Consider the following 25,918-nt stretch of genomic DNA (forward strand, 5'->3'; position numbering starts at 1 on the left):
GTTATTATATGTAAGATTTTTGATTGTTGTCGCTGTACTTTGTTTATGTGACTTCTTTTTGCAGTTCCCCACACTTGAAGTCCGTAGGTCCAGATTGGTTTAATGACCGCTTTGTATACTAAAAGTTTGTTGGAAATATTGAGCTTAGAATTTCTGCCTATTAGCCAATGGAATTGTCGAAATTTTTCCTTTATTTGTTTTATTTTCGTTTTGATATGATCTTTCCAAGTTAATTTTGAGTCCAGATGGATTCCAAGATATTTTGCAGATGTTTCAATTTGTATATTTTTATTGTTGAGCTTAATCGGCATAGCAGCAATCTCTGTTCTTGTCGTAAATATTACTTGTACAGATTTGTCCTCGGTTACTTTTAAACTCCATTTGTCAAACCACTTCTTTACATTGTTGGTGTACATCTGTAATTTTGTTGTTGCGGCTGAGAGGTTTTTGTCAGATGACAATAAAATTGTGTCGTCCGCAAATGTTGCTATACTAGAACTAGTTTCGTCTGGGAGTGGTATGTCAGAGGTAAATAAGACATATAGCAGTGGTCCTAGAACGCTGCCTTGAGGAACTCCTGCTGTTATTGGATGTATATGTGAGTATTTGTCATTGTATTTAATGTAGAAGCATCGGTCAGTAAGGTAGCTCTTGATAATTAAATAATAGTCGAGTGGTAATATTGTCCTAATTTTATGCAAGAGGCCTTTGTGCCAAACTTTGTCAAACGACGTCCAAAAATACAGTAACGCAGTATCGTTTATTTTCCATGTCGGAAATTATTTTTTGTGTAACTCAATGTATTTGTTGGATAGTTGAGTGCTTTTTTTTTCGAAAACCGAATTGATGATTTGGAATGATGTTTTTCGTTTCAAGTATTAGGGTAATTCTGTCATGTTAAAGTTTTTCTGCAATTTTAGATATAGTCGGAAGTAGGCTTATAGGTCGATATGAAGTTAAAGCTGTTGGGTTTTTACCCGGTTTTGGTAGCGCAATGATTTCTGCGACTTTCCATACTTTTGGGAAGTATTGTAAGCGAAACATTGGATTAAAGACGTTTCTAAGGAATAGGTAAGCCTCAATTGGTAGCTCCATAAGGGCTTTGCCTGTCAGCATATCATATCCGGGTGCTTTTTTATATTTAATTCGAGTTAATTCGAATCCATGAAAATATTTTCTTTGTCATGTTTTTGTCATGTTATTTGTAAATGAATCAGTCGCAATTCAATTCTGCTTTTTCACCCACTTGCTCAAAAGTGAGGTTATTTCGAAATGTCTTAAACCATAGAAAATTTTTTTGCGTTTCATTATTGCTAAATACTAGGTTGTTCAATAAGTTTTGCTACTAGACAAAATTTTTGTTGTTATGTCGGTACAGTTTTCATATGGACGTATGAGAAAATATTTCAATCTGTCCGTTCATTCTTTGTTTATAAGCCATTTTGTATAGACGTGCCACAGGACTTTTCGCCATCAATTAATATAATAGAAAGTTGGGTTGCTGAATTTAATCCAGGCTGTACAAACCTTGAAGACCATCCACGTCAAGGACGTCCAAAACCAAAAAAAAAAATGATTGGAAAGGAACAAAAACACATTCGAATGCGACTTTCTCAGCAACATTTAGAGCGTTTTCGAAAGATAAAGTGGATTTTTTGTATCGGTTATACAATAATACAATACCATATAAGAGCCCATATGCAGTAAAGGATTAAGTGAATTTATTAAGCTCCTATAGCTCTAATCTAAAATAAAATCTAGACCAAATCTAAGCTAGGGTACAGTAAATTTCAAAACAAGTTGTTGGATTATAAAAATTTGATTTTTTTTTCTGCATTAGTTATAAATATGTATTTATGTTAATGCAGCCGCCGTAGCCGAATGTGTTGGTGCGTGACTACCATTCGGAATTCACAGAGAGAACATTGGTTCGAATCTCGTGTTTCTAATAGCGGTCGTCCCTCGGCAGCCAATGGCAAACCTCCGAGTGTATTTCTGCCATGGAAAAGCTTCTCATAAAAAATATCTGCCGTTCGGTCTCGGCTTGAAACTGTAGGCCCCTCCATTTGTGGAACAACATCAAGACGCACACCAAAAATAGGAGGAGGAGCTCGGTCAAACACCCAAAAGAAGGGTGTACGCGCCAATCATATATATATAACTATCAACTAAAAGTAGTTTTACCGCCAAAACTCAGACGTTTTCTCATATGCGTCGATGCAGGAGGGTGGCAAACTTTACTTTCGTTACTTTTAAGATAAAAAAAACCACTGAAAATATTTTTATACAAGCAAATATTCTTTATCACTAGCAAAAAGTAACATACAAGGGTCGCTTTCGACAAAAAGAGGAGATAAATGTTAAATAGAAAATAATATTTTGATCAAAAAGTTCCAAGAATATTTTCAGAAAATTCAAAATACAAGTTTATGACTTTAAAGCGATATTATCGCCTGCAAAGTACTCCACTACTCCCCACCAATTGCAACGCAATAATGCCAGCGTTTGATCCTCGAAACGTTTCTGGAACTCTATTTTCGGTATAGCCAACATAGCCGTATCCGATTTTTCTATTACTTCCTTTCGGCTGTTAAAACGCGTACACCATAGAGGTCAAACAGTTTTGACTCCATCAAACACAGAAAAATCGCAGGAAACCATATTACATGAATTCGATGGCTATTGGATGGTATTTGTTGCGTTCTTCACCTTCTGCATTCGTTCGTCTGATGTCTGGATTGTGTGTCATACTCATAAGCCCACGTTTCGTCTCCAGTCCTCCGGTCCCTTGAACAGGTCGTTGAAATTCAGGTTCTTTGGGACCGACTGTGAGGTTCTTTGGGACCGAACACGCAAGCCCAAATCATTAACTCAATAACTTTAACAGATTCAGATGAAATGTTTAAGCCCACTGTCAGTGTTCTGATGGCTAATTTGCTGTTACTGAACAACTTTTCTTTCATGTTATTGATTTTCGATGTCGACGGCCTGCCACTACTTTCCTCATTCTCTGTTGACTCGCGATCTCTTCTGAAGTGTGCATGCCGCTGGTAAGCGACTGTTTTCTTTTGAATATCACTACCGAATTTCTGAGGTTTTCATATCATTAAATTTATTAAAAACTCGTTCTGTCAAATTCAGATCCATTTTTAAAACTATAAGAAATAGAAAACATGTGCAGGGGCAGATTTACTCAAGACGACGTAACTTTAAAAAATATCAAGCAATGGTGAAAATTGGTAGGAATATTAATCACAGATGTGGCAGCCTACAAAAAAAAAAAAAACCCAAGTCAGTGGACTTAAAGCGTCACCTGGCGGTTGTCCGTTAACTTTTTGATCAAAGTGGTATAATCCCATTCGAACACAGCCACTTCTGACTTTATATGAGATCAAATATTAGCTCAATTCGAGGATCACTTCAAGCACTTCAAGCTTTGGTAAGCTAACAAAAATAAGGAAAAAAGTTGTCGTAGCAATGGACATTATTTTCAGAAATAGGTGTGAGCTTCAAATTAAAAGAAACAGCGATTTTTATATTTTTTATGTACCTAATTTCAAAAGGCGTAATTTCAAGACATTTCCACAATCTGGCCACATCATTTAGTACACAGTTTTTTATTCAAATACAGGGTGGCTGATGAAAGCCGCTACCAAAAAAAAATTGAATAACTTTTTTTCTTTTTAAGTTATCTGTTCCATTTTTGTTTTAATTTGCAGATTGATCTTTAAAATTTATTAAAATGGATAACTGGGACACGCAAACAAGAATTTGGATAGTCCGCCGCTATCACGCACTGGAGTCCGTAGTTTTGGTACAGAGAGAGTACAGGCGGATGTTTGGCGGCGATCCCCCGAGCAGATGGACCATAATGAGACTGGTGAATAATTTTGCTGAGCAAGGAACAGTCGCAAGAAGGCCTTATCATCGAAACCCACCAGTTCGGACGGAGGAAACGATCGCTGCTGTAGCTGCAGCTATACAAAGCAATCCAAGGGTTTCAACAAGAAGCTTATCTGCTCAACTTGGTGTCAGCCGACAGTCTTTGCAAATAATAATGCACAAAGATTTAGACTTATTTCCCTACAAAATTCAAATGGTTAACAAACTGAATGCAGCAGACTTGCCGTTTCGCTTGGAATTTTGCCAGAAGATCCTGCCTTTTCATGTCTGATGAGGCCCATTTCGATTTAAACGGCAATGTGAACAAACAAAATTGTCGAATATGGAGTACTTCTAACCCACAGAGACTCCACGAGACGGAATTGCATCCTCTTCGCGTGACAGTGTGGTGTGCGGTTTCTTCACGCTGTATTGTCGGGCCTTATTTTTTTGAAGAAAATGGTCACACCGTTACGGTTACTGGAGACCGTTATTTGAAAATGCTGAAAGAATTTTTCTATCCAGAACTACGCCGAAAGAGAATTCCTTTCAACTCTGTGTGGTTTCAACAAGATGGGGCAACGTCTCACATAGCCCAGACTGTTATGACAGAGTTGCGACGAAAATTTCCCAATAAACTGATTTCAAGAAACTCCGAATTTCGTTTGCCCCCCAGGTCGCCTGACCTTACTGCACCTGACTTTTTCTTGTGGGGTTTATGTAAACAAGAAGTTTATAAAACAAAGCCAACAAATTTGGATGAACTAAAACAATCCATTCGGGCAACAATTGCGGCTATTCCTGTCGCAATTCTCAAAGCAGCAATGAACAACTTTTTACTAAGATGCCGCACTTGTGTCAACGAGCATGGGGGGCATTTAAATTCAATTATTTTTAAAACTAGTTAAGCTACATTTAATAAAATTTAATGACCTTCAACTTGAAAAAAAATAAATGAATTCCATTCACTAAAAAAAAGTTATTTGAGTTTCTTAATGTAGCAAAATTCATCAGCCACCCTGTATTTGTATGCCATTTGCTTTATTATTTCATTCAACTGAAAATCGTTTTATTTTGACTTGCTCTAAAAAGTCAATCATAACAAACTTTTAGACTTGTAAAGGGTAAAACGCTTACAATTTTTTTTCCAAATTTTTCATATAACGTCAAAAATCAAAGTGAAATAACAAACTGGCTACACATTTGCAAATTTTATAAAATCCTTTTCAAAGATACCATAATTTGCAAGAAGGGAAGTTTACAACAAACGACAAAACAAAAAAAAAATTGTGAGACATATTTTCATAAACGGAAAAGAAAAGCAGAATTGTTCAAAAACCTGTTCCAAATTTCTTAAAGTTTTCGCAACAAGGAAATGTATCAATTCACACATTTTGATAAGAAGCTCTGCCGATTTTTGCGTCACAAATTCGATCTGGCCGTCGATGATTGCGATGTCTATTCGATTTGGCATTTTTGTCCCGGCACTCGCTGGAGGGCGATGACGAATTTCGTGATGGAGAATCCGTTGTGCCAGGCAGAATGGTTTCCGGTCGTCTATTGGGTTGTGCTGGCGATCAGCACGCTGGGTTCGGTAAGTGGGAGTGCACAGTGCGAAAAAGAATAAATAGGAAAAGTTCATGCTTTTACTACTTTGCAGTTTTATAGCCTCAGTGAATTCACTAGCCTTTACTGGGGCAGTCGCAAGCGTGTCTCTATGTGGCGTGCTCGTAAATATTACGTCATACCCTATTCGGTGTTGCGGAAATGTCGTCTTGTCGGCTCATTGGTGATGCTGAACGCTTGGTTGCTGCTCTGGTATGCAGTTATAAATGTGAGTATTTATGTGAGTATTTACACTTACACATTTCTATAGTTTAGGTAGCCTAACGAACACCAAATGCACTCTATTATCGGTTTTTTTTAAATCTTGAGAGCTACAAAACTGAAATCAGAAATATTGTTGGAATGAATCTTTTCTTATTATAACCTTACGTAAAATTTTCCACGTAGTTGAAGAACAAAGGCCAACAAGTTGAAAATGACAACGAATCGACATTTCGGCGACTTCTTCAACATTTCCCTCTGTAAACATCGCGAACAGTTTTGAACATTTTTTAAGGAAATTTCCACGAAATGTTCAAACTGTTTCCCATTCTTATCTGCCAAACCATAGCTATCGATCATGATTCAATTATACAAGGTTAAGTAAAGTTTGACAACTGATTTCGGATGCTACTTAATCCATTGATGCAATTTGGAAGCAAGGGAAAAAAAGGCATACGCTTATCCCCTTTCTGAAAATGTAGTATATTAAAAAATTGAAAAAGGTCGTTGTAAGCCATAGAATAATTTTATGTTATTTTATAAGTGGTACTTAATTATTTATATTTTTAACTTAACTATTCCCATGGATTTGTGCCATATATATGTATATGTATTTTGACCATGCATCGGATTGGAATCTATATGTGCCACTTGTAAACCTACACTGAAGTAATAAAGAAAACAACTTGAGAATAGTGGAAACTTTTAACGAGGAAAACCCACTTTTATTTCGTCACGCCCGCTAATCATACATTTGATTTCTTAACGAGATTACCTGCAAAGTTACAAGTATAAAATCTGTGTTAAAAAAAGATAAATTTATATATACGCAGAAACACAAGTAGACGCCCAAAGCATTGCATACTTTACTTACAATTATCTTATCGAATGCTCATTGTTCTCTTCTTTTGTTTATTGCATCGGTTAAGATGCTTTATTCGAAAGTGCATCCGGCATTAAAAAAAAATCGTTTAACATCAACGCGTAAACTCACGTTTTCACTTAATGTGAACAATTTTTGTAAAAATGATATCCCACCGTAAAGCTCCCTGCCGTTGAACTGATTAAACGCTGATTCCAACATTTTAATTTTGTCCAAGAACTCGGTGCTTGGTTTAACTAATCCGCCCTTAGATAAAGTGTCAACCCAAGTAAATGTAGACTCATTGCATGAACAATCGGTCAACTTTAATTTGCGTATTATGTAACCGGCAATATATTCAAGGGCATCTTCGTGTAAGCTATCAAAGTCAGCGTCCTCATTTAATGAATCGTTGGCGAAGAGAGAGTCGTCTGAAACTATCTCATCTTCTGTTAGCAAATTTTGTAAAGTTTCTAAAGAAGTATCATTGAAGTATCATGCTCAATGAAAAACTTAAAATACCGTCCTCAAATTTTAGCTTTTGCAGCCATTTTAAAACAGTCGACTCGCAAGGCAACGGTAATCCTTTGTTGTATAAGTAATTATACGCCTTTCGCCCAGCAGAATGCAAGGATATAGCCTGTGCCATATCGTCCCAAGCCCAATGAATTGTTTTGGTCGGGTCTTCAAACTTTTTAATTTGCTCCTCAGAAAGTATTTGACTGACGTTTGATTTGAATTCATCCAGTTTCACTAGTCGTTCCTTAAGATGGGCCAATTCTTTTTCCAGTTGGGACACACGAAAATCGGTAAATGATCTAAATCAAAATTCGTTTAAATAAAACTACACTTTTCAAATAAAAAAGAAATTACTCTGTTTGCGTAAAAGCGTCAACTAAATGAGGGGCTGTCTCAAGCTCATTCCAGCAATGCAAAATTTCGATAGGCATCGGAAGAACATCACTATACAATTTAGCCCTTTTCTGATCTGGTCCGATCTCGAAATCCTTTGCCGAAAAGTGATACATGCAAACTTTTTCGCCTGGCTTCAACGAAGTGCTGCATGATTTTACCCAATTTTTTCTTTTCACTTCGTCTTTGGGAACATGAACAAACTTAACTTTCTCTTTTGTCCACGTTTTGTGGCACAAAATACAGCTTGGTTTTGGCATATTTCGTCTGTTAAAAGATTCAATCCAAAAATTAATAGTGAAGAAAATACAAACATTTTTGATAAAATCTTCCCTGAAAATTGTTAAGAAAAATGTAGTGTTTTGAGTGTTTTCCTTTATTGTACTTTAAAAATAAATAAAGTATTCTAAAAATCTCAATTTTATTAATTTATTTAAAATGTTATTTCACGAAAAATCTTAAGCTATTAAAAATAAAGCACTTCAAGAAATCTTTTTTTCCGTTTATTTTCTTATTCTTTGGCATTTTTTTTTCTTATAATTTACTTAAATGATTACTAAATATATTAAGGCGATAAAGCAATTTTTTTTTTTTTTTTGAAATGTCAAACTGCTAAAAACTTTGTAGACCAGAAATATTAATAGCAACCCTCGTATTTTTCTGTGGTCAAAAGATGCTAAGTGTCCGTGTTATTTTTTGTCACAGAAATCATGCTTACGTGGATAAATGCCTGTTATTTAAAACTGGGTTCTTTTTTTTTGATGAAACGCAAATTACACTGTGGTACAAAAAAAAAAGTTGCAAAAAAACTTTGGATCGGACATGGTGAGGGTTGTAGCTTATGAAAAACTGAAAATAATGGTATAGTTGAAATTTCCAATACACCCCCAAAATCTCATTTTATGGCCATAAAACCGTTTTTCAGTAGGTTGATATGAACAATCACTCCTAACTTCGCCAATTTCCATCCGATTTCGAATTTGCTTTTTTAGTTCGAAAGAACAAAAACAAGCCTTTTTGACAGTGTGTTAACATTTTTTCTGAAATGACAACTGACGAGACTGTAGACGGAAGTATTTGGAATTTTTTTATTTTTTCTCTATTTTTTCGACTTTGACATAATTTTTACGATATTATCCGATATTGAGGATTTTTTTTAGTACACTACTGTTATAGTAAATTTAATTTTGCGTCGAATGAGCTATATTTGACTGTAATTGAATTAAAATTAATAGAGTTGTGTGGGTTTTAAGATTTTTTCTTTTTTTACTACGAGATTTGGTATGCGTTTCGAAGCATGAAAATAATAACAAGTGTCATTATAAACGCATAATATTTATTGGAGTATTGTGCAGTGCAGCACTGTACGGTATGGTACGGTGCAGTACACAACGGCACTGGTTCCAAACTTAAAAATGCATTGGAAACGGCCCTTTGGAGTTTAGTATGGTACGGTACATTTGTCATTTCTTCATCAGTTTTGAATACTTCTCTGTAAGAAATTCGATCATTATCATTCATCTGAAGTCGTCATCAACTAAATTCCATTGTTTAAATCGAGAAGCGAGCGTTTCAGATTGTCTTCCCGATAGAAGTAAATCACGAGAAAGATCCTGAAAATCTGAATTTGATACAATGTGTCGTTCTGAAGACTTAGAACCAGACGGAAAGTACTCTTCTTCATCAGGTTTATTGTTATCAGTTTGATCATCATCAGCAATGAGTTGAACTTCCTTCAGTTCATGACCTGCAGTTGAGTCAATCATATCGTCCAAGACTACGGGGTTCTTAACAGTTGCAACATCAGCATACTTTATGTGCTTTCGAGTTTTATAATGATGACCGTTTACGTCCGTTTTACAAAAATAACAATCATCTGGTTTATGATAAGGCTGATGATGCCATATCATCGGAGAATATTGAGAAATTTTACTTTTCTGGCAACGTTTTGATTTATATCTTTTGAATTTCAATGAAACAAACAATAAAACTTTGACGTTTTAATAAGGTTAAATTATAATAACAAACTTTTTTTGTTAATCAATGTACAGTGTGAACTTTGGCACACTTGGGAGCTTTTCCATATTTCTATTGAAAAAAATGTGCTATAATATGTCAGATATTTTCGTAAGTTCTAACCAGTTCTGTTGTATGCAGTACAGTGTACTCTTATGTATTCATATACTACTGTGTCCAAAAAATAAGGTGACATTGTATTTATTTTGAAAATTCTTTATTTATTCTTCCAAATCAATTTCATCCCCTTCAAAGTAATCCCCTCCCGACACAATGCACTTATGCCAACGTTTTTTCCAATTTTCGAAACACTGGTTGTAGTCACTTTCCGGGATGGCCTTCAGTTCCGTCTTCGTTGCGGCTTGAATCTCCTCTATCGTGTCAAAACGGTGTCCCCGGAGCGGTCTTTTGAGCCTGCTGAACAGCCAGAAGTCGCACGGTGCCAGATCAGGTGAATACGGTGGTTGCGGAACGATATGGGTTGAGTTTTTGATGAAATGATCACGAATTACGAGTCCAAAAAATTCAATGTTTTCGGTACCAGTCGAGATTTGACGCGCTTGAGGCCCAAAACATCCTTCAAAATGGTATTGACTGAGCCTTTCGATATGCCAACATCATCAGCAAGGTCTCTAATCGTTAATCGACGGTTTTTCAACACCAAATCTTTGATTTGTTGGACGTGAGCTTCGTCAGTTGAGGTTGATGGTCGCCCAGGACGCTCTTCGTCTTCGACACGTTCACGACCGGCTTGGAACTCACTATACCACTTGTAAACATTTTTTTTAGACATAGCCTCATCACCAAAGGCTTTCTGCACCATCCTCAACGTATCCGAAAATTGATTCCGCAAACAAAATTTAATGCAAATTCTTTGCTCAACAAATTTCGACATTGCAAAAAACGAGAAACTCACTTTTAGCAGCTCACAAAACGACGCGTATCTCAAACAGTAAATGAATATTTCACATGAAATTTGACATAGATGTCACTCACAGTACTACCAACCTAAAAAAAAAAAGAATTCTCCTAATCCTTCAAAGCGCGCAGTTTAAAATCAAATGTCACCTTATTTTTTGGACACAGTAGTATACTCCAATAAATATTACGTATCTATAATAACGCATCAAAACACGTCCTTATTCCCATTTAGCGTAAGCTATACCAACATTCCAAATTAGTAAAAAAAAAAACAAAAAATTTTAAAACTCGCACAACTCTACTAATTTTAATTCAATTACAGTCAAATATAGCTCATTTGACGCAAAATTAAATTTACTATAACAGTAGTGTACTAAAAAAAATCCTCAAAATCGGATAATATCGTAAAAATTATGTCAAAGTCGAAAAAATAGAGAAAAAATAAAAAAATTCCAAATACTTCCGTCTACAGTCTCGTCAGTTGTCATTTCAGAAAAAATGTTAACACACTGTCAAAAAGGCTTGTTTTTGTTCTTTCGAACTAAAAAAGCAAATTCGAAATCGGATGGAAATTGGCGAAGTTAGGAGTGATTGTTCATATCAACCTACTGAAAAACGGTTTTATGGCCATAAAATGAGATTTTGGGGGTGTATTGGAAATTTCAACTATACCATTATTTTCAGTTTTTCATAAGCTACAACCCTCACCATGTCCGATCCAAAGTTTTTTTGCAACTTTTTTTTTTGTACCACAGTGTTATTGGTGACAGCAACGGGCTCTAATCACACCTGTGTATATAAATTTTAAGCAGTTATTAACAAAAAATCAGATTGATAATCTACAACGAAAGACGTACTTAAATGTGGCTATGTGGCAGCTATTTATCAAAAGTCCCAAAACTTCAAATGCAATTAATGCAGTGTAATTTTCACAATGATTTTCACAGAGCTTTCAATATAATTGAAAGATGCGAAAGTCTAAGCAAAATGGAATAGGCAAAACAGTATTGCCTGCGAACTTTTTCAGCAAAAGTTTTAATTTCTACGCTTTTGCGTACTTTTTCTTTAGAATTTGCTCTGAAAAAAAGTAGTTTTTCCAAGAGGACAACACGGATTTATTAAGTAGCTTCAAGATGGCTAACACAGGGTGAAAATTAGGCTACTTACATCACCTTTAATTATTGCTTCATGGCTATCGATATCGATAGTTCTCAAGGCAGGCAGTGGTTTCTTTTCAAAATTAAAAAACAAATTAATTAAACAATTTTTGGTAGATTATTGGCTTATTCAAAATTGCAAACATTCCCATTATTTAAGAAACATAACTTCATTTATGTGGTTACTTCGGCTGGCTTCACTGTAGCGCAATCTGTTAACCTAGTTTTCTAAGATCTTTGTCATGGTTTCAAGCTCTATTTCACGAATGCCTAGCTCTCTTTATTCACCCTAGGAATGTGCATCGATAATGAATTACTGTCTTCGTCCGAAGAAATATTTTTGATTTATTTTCAATGAATAGACTGTTTCGGCTACACAACATTGACTTTGGAAATAAGTTTGCAATATTTCCCTTTGTTGCTCAAGCGTAAAGCGATTTATTTCGGGTTTTCGAAGATATGATACTGGCCTTCTGACAAAATTTTCTACGGGAGAGAGCTCTCACAGTCAAATGGCTTAAAAAAAGCAACATTATATGGACCACCCTGAAAGAATTTGACAAGTACCTTGACTGCCTCATCGCGCAGAGTAGAGTTCTTCTTGATATTCCTAGGAACGCAAAAGCGATTTAGGTCGAGTAAAACAAAGCGTGGGCCATAACAAAAATACTTTTTTCACTCTGGTTTTACAACTTGGAGGAGATCCTCCTCCTCTTTTTCTTCCCTCAACTTTGAAATTCATAGATATGTACTTTATATATACGGACCAAAATTGGTGGCACCAGACCAACAACAATGTTTTGTACGCTTCATTGTCACGGCGAAGTAGAAAACAAAGAACGAATTCACCTTGTTTCATGCTGGCAACATGGACACGGTGAAAGAAAAAAACAAATAAGCTGATTTAGCGATACCACCTTTAATAGATTCGCTTTGATACGAGCAAATTCTGTAATTTACTTCCGAGTGAATTTCAATGAAATTGACAGAAAATTTAAATCGAATTCGCCCGAAAGTGAATTACAGAACCTGAACAAAAGGCTCAATATCATAACATTCACACATCTTGTTTCGCTCATAGGCTGCAGACTTGCCATGGGCGATAATATTTAATAAACCAACCACGTTTAATTCATTCATGTCCAGAGGTTTTTTCGAATTTGAATACCATAAGACCAAAGGAGTTAATTTCAGCTTCTGTTGAGCATCTCCGGGTGGTACGCGGCCTACCCTCTCCGCGGTCAGCTTGTTGGAAGTGGTTCCAATACAAGGCCTGCCTAGCACCATTACCATCACTTTTTGTAAACGTTTATTCTTCTCTTCACTGCAACTTGCTTTTGCGAATTTTAGTTGCCACGTCAAGTTGGTTACCAGGCCCGAGTTGGATATTGTAAATTCACAAAAAGCGCTGCGGTTGACAAAAATTTGCAGGGATCTCGTGGTTGCCGCGGTTAATTTCCAAGTAGGGCCACCATGTACGTGGACAGATTTGACGCTTGTGTTAAGTATGCGCAAATTGGTGTGAAGACTGATGTTGATATTTTACCACAAAGGGGCTAGGATGTCAATTGATGAAATACCTTTGCTACCTTAACATTTCATACTGTTGACCGCCCATTGCATTGAGATGCAGCGCTTTCGTTTTTCTAGCGTTGATCATGAGGCCGGCACCTTAAAGCTTTCCCTGCATAGCTTGAGTAAGCAGTTTCTGGGCGCAAAGTTTATAAGCTGGTAAACAGAAGGCATCACCGTATGTCAGGTACCTGAGGAATTGGTTATATTATATCTACGTTCTATCCTTTGTAGATTTTCATTATTATCAATTCAGATCACTCATATCTACTGTCTTCTTGCTATTATCGTACAGTTGGTTGTTTTAAATTTGCGCTAATTTCCTTACGCCATTTCTATAAATCGTTCAAACCTGATTGCATTTTCGTTTGTGCCATATTTACTACGGTGGGCAAAAAGTATTTATTTGTCAAACTTCGCGGGATTAAAATTTCGCTCTAGTTATTTTTTTCATGAGTTGGCAGCACTGTTAATAACATCTGGGCCAACTTTCATGTGAATGTCATTATCAGTAATATATTTACGCTTGTGTTTACCAAACGACCAAAAGTGCATTTTTCGATTTTTACAATGTCTGATTTGATTGAGCAGAGAAGTGCCATCAAATTTTGATTGCGGAATGAAATTTCGGCTGCGGAAACTTTTAGCATGTTGCAGAAGGCATTTGGTGATTCGACCATGTCGCAGAAAAATGTTTATAAATGGTACAAAGACTTCAAAGAGGGTCGAGAACGTGTTGATGACTTGGAGCGCTCCGGACGACTATCGACGTCAACAGATGACCAACACGTCAATAAAGTGAAGGAGTTAGTGCTCAAAAATCGTCGGTTGACTGTTATGATATGATCGGAATATCAGAAGGATCTGTGAAAACCATTTTGAAAGACCATTTGGGCCTACGAAAAGTCAAATCTCGTTTGGTACCGACAACTCTCAATTTCTTGGAAAAAAGTCGTCGCATTGATGTGTGTGAAACAATGCTTTCAAACTATCAGGACAAGCTCAAATGCATCATTACGGGAGATGAGACTTGGATTTATGCTTACGACCCTGAAACAACCGACCAATCAAGCGAATATCGTGCTAAAGGGGCGAGGCCAGACCGAAAAGAGCACGTCAAAGTCGTTCAAAAATAAAGGTCATGATGACAGTTTTTTTCGATTTTCGTGGTGTGGTGCACTATGAATTCCTTCCACCTGGCCAAACTGTTAATAAAGAATATTATTTGAGCGTTATGCGTCGTTTACGTGAAGCAATTCGTCTAAAAAGACCAGAATTATGGGCCAACAACTCTTGGTTTTTGCATCACGATAATGCACAGTCTCACACTGCACTCGTTCTTTGTGACCATTTCGCCAAATATTCCACGCATATCGTTCCGCAACCACCGTATTCACCTGATTTGGCTCCGTGTGACTTCTGGCTATTCCCAAAACTCAAGAGGCCACTCCAGTGAACGCGTTTCGAGTCGATTGAGGAGATAAAAGCTGAATCGAAGAAGGTCCTGATGGCTATACCGGAAATGGACTATTTGACACGTTTCGGGGATTGGAAAAATCGTTGGCATAAGTGTATTTCATCGAGAGGGGATTATTTTGAAGGGAATGAAATTGATTTACAAGAATAAATAAAGATTTTTCATTTTACAACCAAATTCACCTTACTTTTTGCCCACAGTATTATATCCGTTTCACTAATTACAATTAAAGTGTCGTCAGGAAATAATTTAATTTCACAAAACTCTGGGGCACACGCTATATCATTAATATAAATGAGAATCAATATTAGACCAAGAACTGATCCCAGTAGTAAACCTATAGGAAACCTCTTTAACTTGATGTCGCCTAATTGAATGCTACTCGCTGCTTGCTTTGAGTCAAATAGCTTCGGAACCATTTTAACTAAAAATTCTCGATTTCAATTAACTGCATTTTCTGTAAACGAATTAGCTCTTCTGGTTTAATTGCCGTTTTTACTTTTTCAATAGAAAAAATTGTAGATATTTTCCAGTTACACTCAACAAGTTTAATTCCATCAATATGAATCGCATTCCGCATACATTTTTTATCGATCCAATAAAATACTAAATTACTTTTAAGTGCAGCAGAATTACATACTCGTATGGCACCCGAAGCGAAACAAAAGAGTAAGCGCTTCCTATGCATATTTTATAGCTCGAAAAAAGGAAAAGGTATTAGCCAGTTCAAATATAAAATGCTGGGAAACTGAAAACATCGAAAATAACAACACAACAGTAATACAAACACATACATATGTATTTGTACTACAAACATACATATATAGGTATGTATAAATAATGTAGGAGTGTTTGGCACTCTCTATTCCGAAAAACCGGTTAGTGAAATGTTTGAAGTGTAAATATTTATGCTCCTATTTATTTACAATGACACAGGCCGACAAAATTTAACCAACATTCAGACCCAGAAACCAGACTATATATTTCCGAAGGTTTATGATGCGCTGAATCCAAATCTGGCCTCAGAATTGCTCTATCAGCTCTGGTTTTCGATATCCTAACCTAAAAGTGCAAAAAACCCCATTTTTGCCCATATTTGAGGTTATGTAGCCTTGCAGATGTTTTCTTTCACCAAAATTAAAGGATGGCATCTTTAAATGCAATCCTTCTTTTTTCAAATGGCGTTTTGTTTGCTCAAATATCATTTTTTTTCGCAGAGATATCGCATAACCTCAAATATGGGCAAAAATGGTGTTTTTGCACTTTTAGGTTAGGATATCTCGAAAACCAGAGCTGATAGAGCAATTCTGAGGCCAGATTTGGATTCAGCGCATCATAAACCTTCGGAAATATATAGTCTGGTTTCTGGGTCTGAATGTTGGTTAAATTTTGTAGGCCTAGTTCCATTAAACACGAAAGATACGATTATCGTAAAAACTCAAACTAATAAATTAATTTTAGTTATCAATCCGAATTTTGCATGGACAGAGAAGCAGATATTAGTTTAAATTATTTCGGATACTTTTCCTTGTAGACTAGTGTAATTTATACAAAAACATAAATGTATTATATAACTGCATAAAACGCGGCATTAGCATCAAGGCTTTCAGCCGCATGAGTAAATATTATTGTATTATAATTCTAAGTCGACTTGACTAAAATGTATTTAAACGAATTTTTTCAGTTTCTAGATATACAGTGGTGGAAAAAAAATAGACTCCTACCTTTGATATGCATTTCATCGTTCATATCTTAAATATTATTGCAATATTAAATACCGATCTTGCACACGTTTGTTTGTTTCAATATACTGCTCTCAACAACAACAAAATTATTTACCTTCCCATCATAAAAAAAAGAAAACACCATCCATGCTCGTAGAGTACCTAAATAGGTTGGCAAATAAAATAGACTCATAACAGTTTAAATGGGAAAAGCTCCGTTAATTTCCACTTAAAATTTTTCAAATTAAAGAAATCAGCTAGTCCAGTTTTGTATTGTCATGAATAATTATTCACTAACGTGCTTTTGAATTGAAAGTTTGTAAAATGGGCCGCCGCGTTCATTGTACCGTTCATTGAAAAAAAATCATAGAAAATCTTCGGAAAAAAGGTTATACCTTCAAAAATATTGCCGAAATTGTTAAAAGATCCGATCATTTAGTGAGAAATGCGCTTAAAAGCAAAAATAGAACCGACGAAAAACGGGGAAGACCACGGAAGACGACCATACTAGAAGACCGCGCTATGATCCGAATATCGAAGTCGCAGCCCTTTGCCACATCCAATGCAACTAAAAACACTTTGAACCTGCCTATCAGTTCGCGAACCGTTCGTTATCGTTTGTAATTAGCAAATTTACCCGGGCGCATAGCGAAAAATGTTCCACTTTGAAGTAAAAACAATATCCAAAAGAGAATGTCTTTTGCCAAAGAGGATTTAAATGAGCCTAGCAAAAATTGGAGAAATATATAATACTATGGTCTGATGAAGCAAAATGAATCTTTTTAGCAGCGATGGTCGCACTTATGTCCACAGACCTCCAGGCAAAGAACTGACAGCACGGTGTAAAAAAAAAACGGTGAAACACGGAGGTGGAAATATAATGGTATGGGGCTGTTTCTCATACTATGGTGTTGGGCCATTGTACCGAATCGATGGTATAATGGATTCGGCAAAATACTTGGATATTTTACAAAATGTTATGATGCCTTATGCTTCAGAGGAGATGCCGATAATTTGGCGCTTTCAACAAGACAATGATCCGAAGCACTCTGCAACTGTAACAAAAACTTGGCTGCGTAATGAAGGTATTCGGGTACTGGAATGGCCCTCGCAGAGCCCAGATCTCAACCCAATTGAAAATTTATGTGGAACAGTGAAGCGAGAGCTCTCTAAAATGCCAAAAGCTACGAATAAAATGGATCTATGGAGAAAAGTGTTACAGATTTGGCAAACAATTCCAAAGGAACAGTGTGAGCGGCTCGTGGACTCGATGTCCCGAAGGTGCGCTGCTGTAGTCCAAAATCGAGGTTCAACCATTAATTATTAATGCGTATTTAAAGTTTTGTATCCTTTTTTTAGTAAAATAGCTGTGATTTGAAAAAAATTTGAAATAAAATGAAAAAAAAAGTCTATTTTTTTGCCAGCCTGTTTAGGTACTCTATGAGCAAGAGTCGTATTTTCTCTTATTTTTTAATGAAAAGATTAAATTTTTGTTGTTGTTGAGAGCACTAGATTTGAACGAAGAAACGTGTACAAAATTATTAAACAATTGTGCAACAATATTGGGGATATGAACGATCAAATGCATTTCAAGGCTAAGAGTCTATTTTTTCCACCACTGTATAGCTCATTGTTATCTAATTGTAGTACTATATGTTCTGAGATAATAAAAAAAGCCTTGCAGAACGACATGAGGAGCTTTTTCATGGCAGAAATACACTCGGAAGATTGCCATTGCCTGCCGAAGCGAAAACACTTTTTCTATTATTTGATGTTAGTCATGGTAGTCACACATCAACCCATTCGACTACGGTGGCAGCCTCTCTTGTACAGCTTCGTATGAATTCTGTGTCATTTTGGTCTGATCTCGCGACAAATTATTATGGAAGAATGGAATAACTCGAATAGTGACCCTTCGTCCAACTGCTCATTTTCGAACAGTTGAGTTTCGATTATTCGAATGCTCCCCCCTACTTTGGCTTGTTGCTATTGACGAAGTTCTGATAATGCGATATAAGCGTGGGGTTAAGTTAGTAGCATACGCCGATGACTTGGCCCTGATGGTATCGGGACCGTTTCCCTCAATCATGGCTGAAGTTTTGGAAAGGTCACTGGCGGCGCTCAGTCGCTGGGCTGCCACTTGCGGCCTCCGAGTCAACTCTAACAAAACGGAGCTGGTGCTATTTACCAGAAAATATAAACCTCCACCCTTTCGATTTCCTAAATTAAACAACCACGTTCTCCCACTCTCATCGGAAGTTAAGTATTTTGGAGTGATACTTGACTCCAAACTCCATTGGAAGCTACACATTGAAAATCGGGTACGCAGTGGTTTTGCCAACTTTAACGCATGGGTGCCTAGTTTGGTGGGAAGCTCTTCGGAAGGGCTATAATAACACTGAACAGGGGACGTTACAAGGGACTGCATATATTGTCATCACCGAAGCATGTAAAACTTGCCCCAGTGCTGTCCTGAATGTCCTTTTACACTTACTTTCCATTGACTTTTTCGTTTATTCCATCGCTCAAAGTGCAATCAGGTTAAAGGAGATTGGTCTCTGGACGCAATCTCTCAAGGGACATGGTAGCATTTTCAGGCAGTTAACACCGTATTTCTCCGAACTTTGAACAGATCTCTCTATCCGCAAACTAGAGTTTAAGGGTCGTGCTAAGGCAATCTTTCCAAACAGGCAGAATTGGTTCGAGCGGAAAATCTGCACCGAAGCTTGCACCTCTGTCTTCACTAACGGTTCCAAGATGGAATCGGCAATCAGATAATCGGCAGAGGTTTCCTCTAAATCAGCCAATTTAGCCTTTGGACTCCATCCCATTCAATTTCCAAACTCGTAGCTGTGTTTAACGCTCACTGGACGATCGGCACACACGCGGAAAGGCCAGTGTTACCATTTAACCCACATTGCAGAAGTTGTGGGGACCTTTCAGAGAAGCAGACTGTTGAGCACTTTCACTGTAAATGTCCGGGTTAGGCAGCTAGATGACTAAGATCACTGGGCGCTCCTTTCTTGGACAGCCTGGGGTAGTGCGCCAACCTAAATCTAATCAATCTCCTCCATTATATAATATAACAGCTCTGGCTGTTTGTAGATATCTGCTCGTTGGAGGTCTTATAATGATATCAAAACGGTGCTTTAGTACTACTTGAGGAGTGCCAGACCGGCGCTGCAACTAAAATGTAAATAACTTTTCTATATTAAAATCATGCCATTGGTTGGACTCATGTGAGGATAATTGGCAATAGGAGAAGCTTGTACGCTACTAATTAAGTGCAATATCGCTATTCTTTCGGATAGCCAAGCTGCGATCCAGATACTGGATTCAGTTACAGTAACCTCTATACTGGTAGAACAAAGCAAAAATAGCCTTACCACCTTGATCCTCAACCTCAAAGTTATCTTAATCTGGGTCCCAGGACATCGGAACCTTGAAGGTAATGAAAAAGCGGGAAAACTGGCAAGAGGGGGATCTGCCATGAATAGCATTCTTGCAGAAAAAGATGGTAGTAATACCACTGGGTGCAATTGAGAATCCAATTTCCTTAAAATATCTACAAATCGCGGAATGCAGATGAAGAGACAGGCAACATACAAAGTTAGCAGTGCATTATGGCCAACCTACAACAACAAGCAAATGTCAATACTGACAAATATAAAACGAAGTGATGCCTGCGGACTCACGGCGGTGTTGATTGGCTTTGAACGATTTTCCATTTCCTCCGTGAAAACCCTGCCTTGTGGAAGGAGAGAATGTCAACCCTGGACAAACCAATGTTCGAGAGTCTATACGTCGATGTTGGTAACGAGGATGTGACAACAAAATGATACGGAAGCGCTAGTAGGATTCTGGATGAGTCACCATTTTAACCAACCAACCAATCAACTGTCTGAATATTCGATTAACCAAATAACTGACTATTCGGGTAATTTTAAATTAAAAAAGAATTTAGCCTTTTTTTTAATCGAGTATAGCTTCCTCATTTCATTGGCGTACAAATTCTTGCTAAACTTGGATATGTAGATTAGCTGCAGGAATTTTATTTTGTGTGGTAGACAAATTTTAGTGAGCTGCGAACAAATTTCCACAAACTATTTCTTCACATGAGATTTATGTATATTTGCATTTGCCACGATATGAATATTCATTTAGTTGGCGTTTCAACTTGTCAAATTTCATTTGAGCTGCAACGTAAAATGTTAATTTGTCAAAAATTCCAATCAAAATTGACGAAGCGCCATGAGTGCGGAACTCTAAACATACATACAGACGCTTGTGTACATATCTCTCTCGTACGACTTCCGCTTGGCACTGTTGTCGTTGAATGCCGTGGTGCAAATTGCTTTAACCACCTTCCATTTTGATTGATGCGCTGCCGAAGAGTTATTTCCCACAAAAACTAGTCATCGGCTTTGCCTCTTAATAGCATCCCTGCAAGCAAAGCCTTCACAAGTCTCACTTTTCGAGTGGTGGCATCTCGCATCTATTGAGAGTGTTACAGCGTCAAAGATGAGAATTGAATGCTAGCTATAGCTTTTTTCATCTCTTATGTTCGCTGAGATCTGTTTTGACGACTGAGGCTCTTGACCCTGTAAATTGCTGGATCGAGCTGGACTAGAAGGTAATTAATTTTTTTAATAAAATAAATATCAGCTACTTTGTTACTCTTCAAACTCCTCAAAGAAATTGAGGTGGACCATCTGGATGGTACGCCAAGCCTTCTTGACTATTGTGATAGCGGCAGCAGAGCGGGTCGATATCCCGTTTTGTTTCTCATCAATATTAGCTGTCTGCCTTTAATACTAGTTCCGATCTATCGAAAAGGAGTTCACCGGCGGCCAGTACATAGTTCTTAGTAATTGACGAACTGTCGACAGAGCTGTTCATATAAGGTGGCGAAGCACCAGCATGAATTCCAATGCAGAATATGGTAGAAGAAATTAATTCCTGCTAACCGAGACTTAAGTGTTCTCTATCCAATTCATAGTGAGAGTCGTATTGCAATCTGCTCAAATTCTAATGGAGGTAGCCTTTTTAGCTTTGCGTATAAGTTTGGTAAAAAACTTTGTGCAAAGGAATAAAAACCCGCTATTAGTGTACTGGTAGAACTAGAGCAATTTTACTTGTGGTCTGGTAAGTTAATACGTTAAATTTTACAGATAAGAGATCAAAGAAAAAATTGGGAGCAGTCACCTTTTTTCGACACCGTTTTTGCCGCAAAGTCTGAGTCTGAAATCCCTGAAAATTAAATACCGCAACAAAAAATTACTTTGAACAATACTTAGAGCTACAGAATTTAAGTATACCTTTCCGAGCTGTTTAACGCCAAATTATTGAGAAAAAGATTTTTTAATCAAATGCAAAAAAAAATTTCTTCAATAACCACACTTTTTCTGTTTGTCTTCAGACTCGTGGATGGAATCGGGAGTCGGAGGAGGGGTTTTCTCTAAATCAGCCAATTCCTCTTTTTTCGAACACTGCAGAAGTCTTTGAGATCCTGCTGGCATACAAAATGCTTAGGGAACGTGGGAGTGAGGGAGATATTGGGTAGTCGAAAAAGTCTTTTCGTATTTCTAATCAAACTTCAACTCATTTTTTTTTATATTTATAAAGGGAGTTCTGCATTGACCAAAACAAATGGTAGTCCGATGGTGAAAGGTCAGGGCTATATGGTGGATGCATCAAAACTTCCCAGCCAAGCTCTCCCAGTTTTTGCCGAGTCATGAAAGATGTGTGTGGCCTAGCGATGCAACAAAAAATTGCTTCAATAACCACGCTTTTTCTGTTTGTCTTCAGACTCGTGGATGGAATCGGGAGTCGGAGGAGGGGTTTTCTCTAAATCAGCCAATTCCTCTTTTTTCGAACACTGCAGAAGTCTTTGAGATCCTGCTAGCATACAAAATGCTTAGGGAACGTGGGAGTGAGGGAGATATTGGGTAGTCGAAAAAGTCTTTTCGTATTTCTAATCAAACTTCAACTCATTTTTTTTTATATTTATAAAGGGAGTTCTGCATTGACCGAAACAAATGGTAGTCCGATGGTGAAAGGTCAGGGCTATATGGTGGGTGCATCAAAACTTTCCAGCCAAGCTCTCCCAGTTTTTGCTGAGTCATGAAAGATGTGTGTGGCCTAGCGTTATCCTGATGGAAGACGACGCCCTTTCTGCTGATCAGTTCTGGCCGTTTTTTTTCGATTGCTTGCTTCAATCTCATAAATTGTTGACAGTAAAGTGTAGAGTCAATCGTTCGAGCAGGCTGGAACAGCTCATAGTGGATGATTCCTTTCCAATCCCACCAAACACACAGCATAACCTTTCTAGTGGTCAATCCTGGCTTTGCGACCATTTGTTGAGCTTCACCACCCTTGCACCATGATCTTTTTCGCACATTATTGTCGTATTTGATCCACTTTTCGTCTCCTGTTACCATTCGCTTCAGAAATGGTTCGATTTCATTTCGTTTCAGCAAAGAATCGCAGATGTTATATTAATTCGGTCTATTAAATTTTTCACAGACAATTCATGTGGTACCCAAACATCGAGCTTCTTTTTGAAGCCAGCCTTTTTTATATGGTTCAAAACCCTTTGCTGATGAATGTTTAGTGCCTTGGCGATGTCATGGCAGCTTATGTGACGGTCCTGGTCAATATTTCCCATAATTTCATCGACTCTTTCAACGATAGGTCGACCGGAGCGAGGTGCATCTTTCACTTCGAAATTTCCAAACGGAAGCGAGCGAGCCATTGTTGTGCTACACGAACTGATACAGCACCGTCTCCGTAAACTTCACAAATTTCATTGGTGGCTTGCGTGGCATTCTTCCCTTTTTTATTCAAAAATTTCAAAATATAGCGAATTTTCACTCATTTTTGAATAGCTATAACTTTTTTTCAACTTCTCCATATTTAATTTTTTTTTGGTTAAATGAAGCTTAAAATGTCACCTTTCTAACACCATATAATATGACACAATGTGATTGGTAGCACTGGAGATAGATGACTCCAACGACATCTATTGACAAAATACGAAGAGACTTTTTCGCCTACCCAATATTAAAATTTTTTTCTATTAGTCAAGCCGCGGTCAAGGCTCTGATGACGCCATGGTGCAGATCCAATGGAGGAGATCAAATCTCTTGGGTGGGCAGGAAACATATCTCTGATCTGGGTTCCAATATATTGGTCTCCCACCAGGTTATCGGTATCATGCCGATTGTTGTTGTTGTTCGTGTGGTAGTTCAAGTATAGTCCCTATAGGGCGCAGATAGTTCTGGGTACTCCACTCCATATACGCCGAAAAGCTGGATTTACCATTTAATTCCCATTGCAGAAGCTTAGGGTAGGAGATTGCTGAACACTTTCTCTATAAATATCCAGGTCTGATAGCTAGACGACATAAATCACATTAATCTTCTCCATTACATCAACATCTTTGGCAGGCTATAGATATTTGCCGGTTATATTTCTCATAATGGTATCAAAACAGCGCTTTAGTGCTATTTGAGGAGTGCCAGAGTAATACTTTCAACCTAATATAAGAAAATTTTAGAGTCTTCGAAAGATTGTGTGACGCATATCGCAGATGATGGAGCAATGAACTGTATGAGCTTTACAGTGACATAGACAAAGTGTGGCAAATAATCAGCGGCTCCGCTGACTAGGTCATGTCGTACGAGTGGAAACACACGCATCAACTGTAAAAATATTCAATGGTGCTAGCAGATGAAGGGAAAGCCTTGCTGTGCATAGGAATGCTCATATTGAAAAGATTTAGCTTCATTTAGTGTATTGCTGCCGATTAGTTCAACAAAAACCATTTCCCATATATGGTCTAGGCAGTTACTGCTCCAAATAAGAAATGAGAACATCCCGGGCATGGACATTCGGTTGTTAAATTGGCTTGAGAATGAACACTTTTTGATTTACTAGAAACGAACCGGTGTGGTATTTATGAATTTTCCTGCAAGCATGCAACTTATCGTACATACATACATACATCCATATGATCAAACCAATTGCCATCATGCAACCGCAGCTATGGGGGAAAAACACCTTACGTGTGTTTGGAAGGCTGGTGGTGATTTTTTGGGCTTCATGAAAAAAAAGTTATGCGGGACATTTGAAGCTCCACTGTTTTATCTGCCACGAAATGGTTTCTCTTTGTTCTTGTGTTGGATTACAAATTGTTCTCAATTTTTTCTGGTTTTTTTTGGCAGTGACCTTTTGGTTTTGCTGCAATCATAACCGCTGCTCATGCTGTCAAAGCCGATTATTTACCTTCCCACAAATTCATAGAATAACGTACACTATTTGTATCATTTCTGAAATGTTTTGTTTTTCATCAGTTTTCATATTTTTTCGACCATTTCTTTTTACTACTTTATTTTTAACTCGACAGGTTTCGCCCGGTCACATGACGCCATGGCTTACCATCAATATGTTTGTGCTGAGCTTCGAACTGATCGCTTGGTTGGTTGAGGTGTTGGTGGGTGCCACAAAATTAGACCTGCACACCCTCTTCACCTTTACCCTCCCCGTGGCGAACTACCTGTTTGTGCGCTGTGTTCGAAATGTTTTTCAGAGTGCCATCGAAACGAATGATGTCGACGATTTGCGGCTGTGGAAACTTGGCTTCAGGTGATGCTGTCACGTTGGTGTTATGTACAAATAATCAAAAGCAAGGAAAGCAGTGCAGCCCACGAAATAAAAGCTGCATATATGTGGACGCATTTGTGCATTTTTGTAAATGTGTAGGTTAGCCAATCATTTCTATGTGTGTGTGTGTGTATTTGTGATACATATTTTTTACGTGTGCTTTTTTGTCAATAACTGCTGAAGTTGTAGTGAAATAAGTGGCACAGAATCAGGGGTTACACAAGTGGAAAACGTCAGAGGATTATAAGATAAGGAAAACATTTTGATTTGTAAAATTATGTTGCGTGTGAAATATAAGTACTTGTACAAGATTCCTTTTTAGTTTCAGTTTTTTAAGGCAAACTGGTTTTAATTCAAATAAATCGAAAATATTTTTGATTAATAAATGAAATACTTTTCAGGTTCTCTAAAGTTCTACGCCTCTCTTCTTTCATTCAACTGGATTAAGGAGTGCACTGTAAGTACCAGGAACCAGTAACAGACGGATCCTGATTTTTTAAGTTTTCAACATAATTCAGAATTTAAATTTTTTTTATTTTCCCTCTTTGTATGAAATGGCATAACTACATAACCCTTTAGTTAGTTTTAAGGACAGATTCATTATTTTTCTCAAAATATTGGGTAGTCGAAAAAGTCTTTTCGTATTTTGTCAATAGATGTCGTTGGAGTCATCTATCTCCAGTGCTACCAATCACATTGTGTCATATTATATGGTGTTATAAAGGTGACATTTTAAGCTGCATTTAACAAAAAAAAAATTAAATTCGGAGAAGTTGAAAAAAAGTGATAGCTGTTCAAAAATGAGTGAAAATAATGAAGAAATTCGCTATATTTTGAAATTTTTGTATAAAAAAGGGAAGAATGCCACGCAAGCCACCAATGAAATTTGTGAAGTTTACGGAGA

At 37.3% G+C, this 25,918-nt stretch overlaps 2 protein-coding genes across 2 annotated transcripts in view; one reads left to right on the forward strand and one right to left on the reverse strand.

The window, feature by feature from the left end:
- The window catches only part of LOC129241737 (uncharacterized), a 138,062-nt gene that overhangs the window by 33,395 nt on the left and 78,749 nt on the right, over window positions 1–25,918 (reverse strand). The window lies entirely within an intron of this gene.
- Window positions 4,951–25,325, forward strand: LOC129241738 (uncharacterized). Its single transcript, XM_054878230.1, has 3 exons — window positions 4,951–5,476; window positions 5,543–5,716; window positions 24,758–25,325. Exons 1-3 carry the CDS (start codon window positions 5,258–5,260, stop codon window positions 24,998–25,000), a joined length of 636 nt encoding a protein of 211 aa, XP_054734205.1. The 5' UTR covers window positions 4,951–5,257; the 3' UTR covers window positions 25,001–25,325.

The sequence above is a fragment of the Anastrepha obliqua genome, chromosome 3 (assembly GCF_027943255.1).
Source record: "Anastrepha obliqua isolate idAnaObli1 chromosome 3, idAnaObli1_1.0, whole genome shotgun sequence".
Taxonomy (NCBI): domain Eukaryota; kingdom Metazoa; phylum Arthropoda; class Insecta; order Diptera; family Tephritidae; genus Anastrepha; species Anastrepha obliqua.

Coding starts and splice junctions, on each gene's coding strand:
- LOC129241738 (XM_054878230.1), top strand. CDS start 5,258: ATGTATCAATTCACACATTTTGATAAGAAGCTCTGCCGATTTTTGCGT. Junction 5,477..5,542: donor CGATCAGCACGCTGGGTTCG/GTAAGTGGGAGT, acceptor ACTACTTTGCAG/TTTTATAGCCTCAGTGAATT. Junction 5,717..24,757: donor TCTGGTATGCAGTTATAAAT/GTGAGTATTTAT, acceptor TTAACTCGACAG/GTTTCGCCCGGTCACATGAC.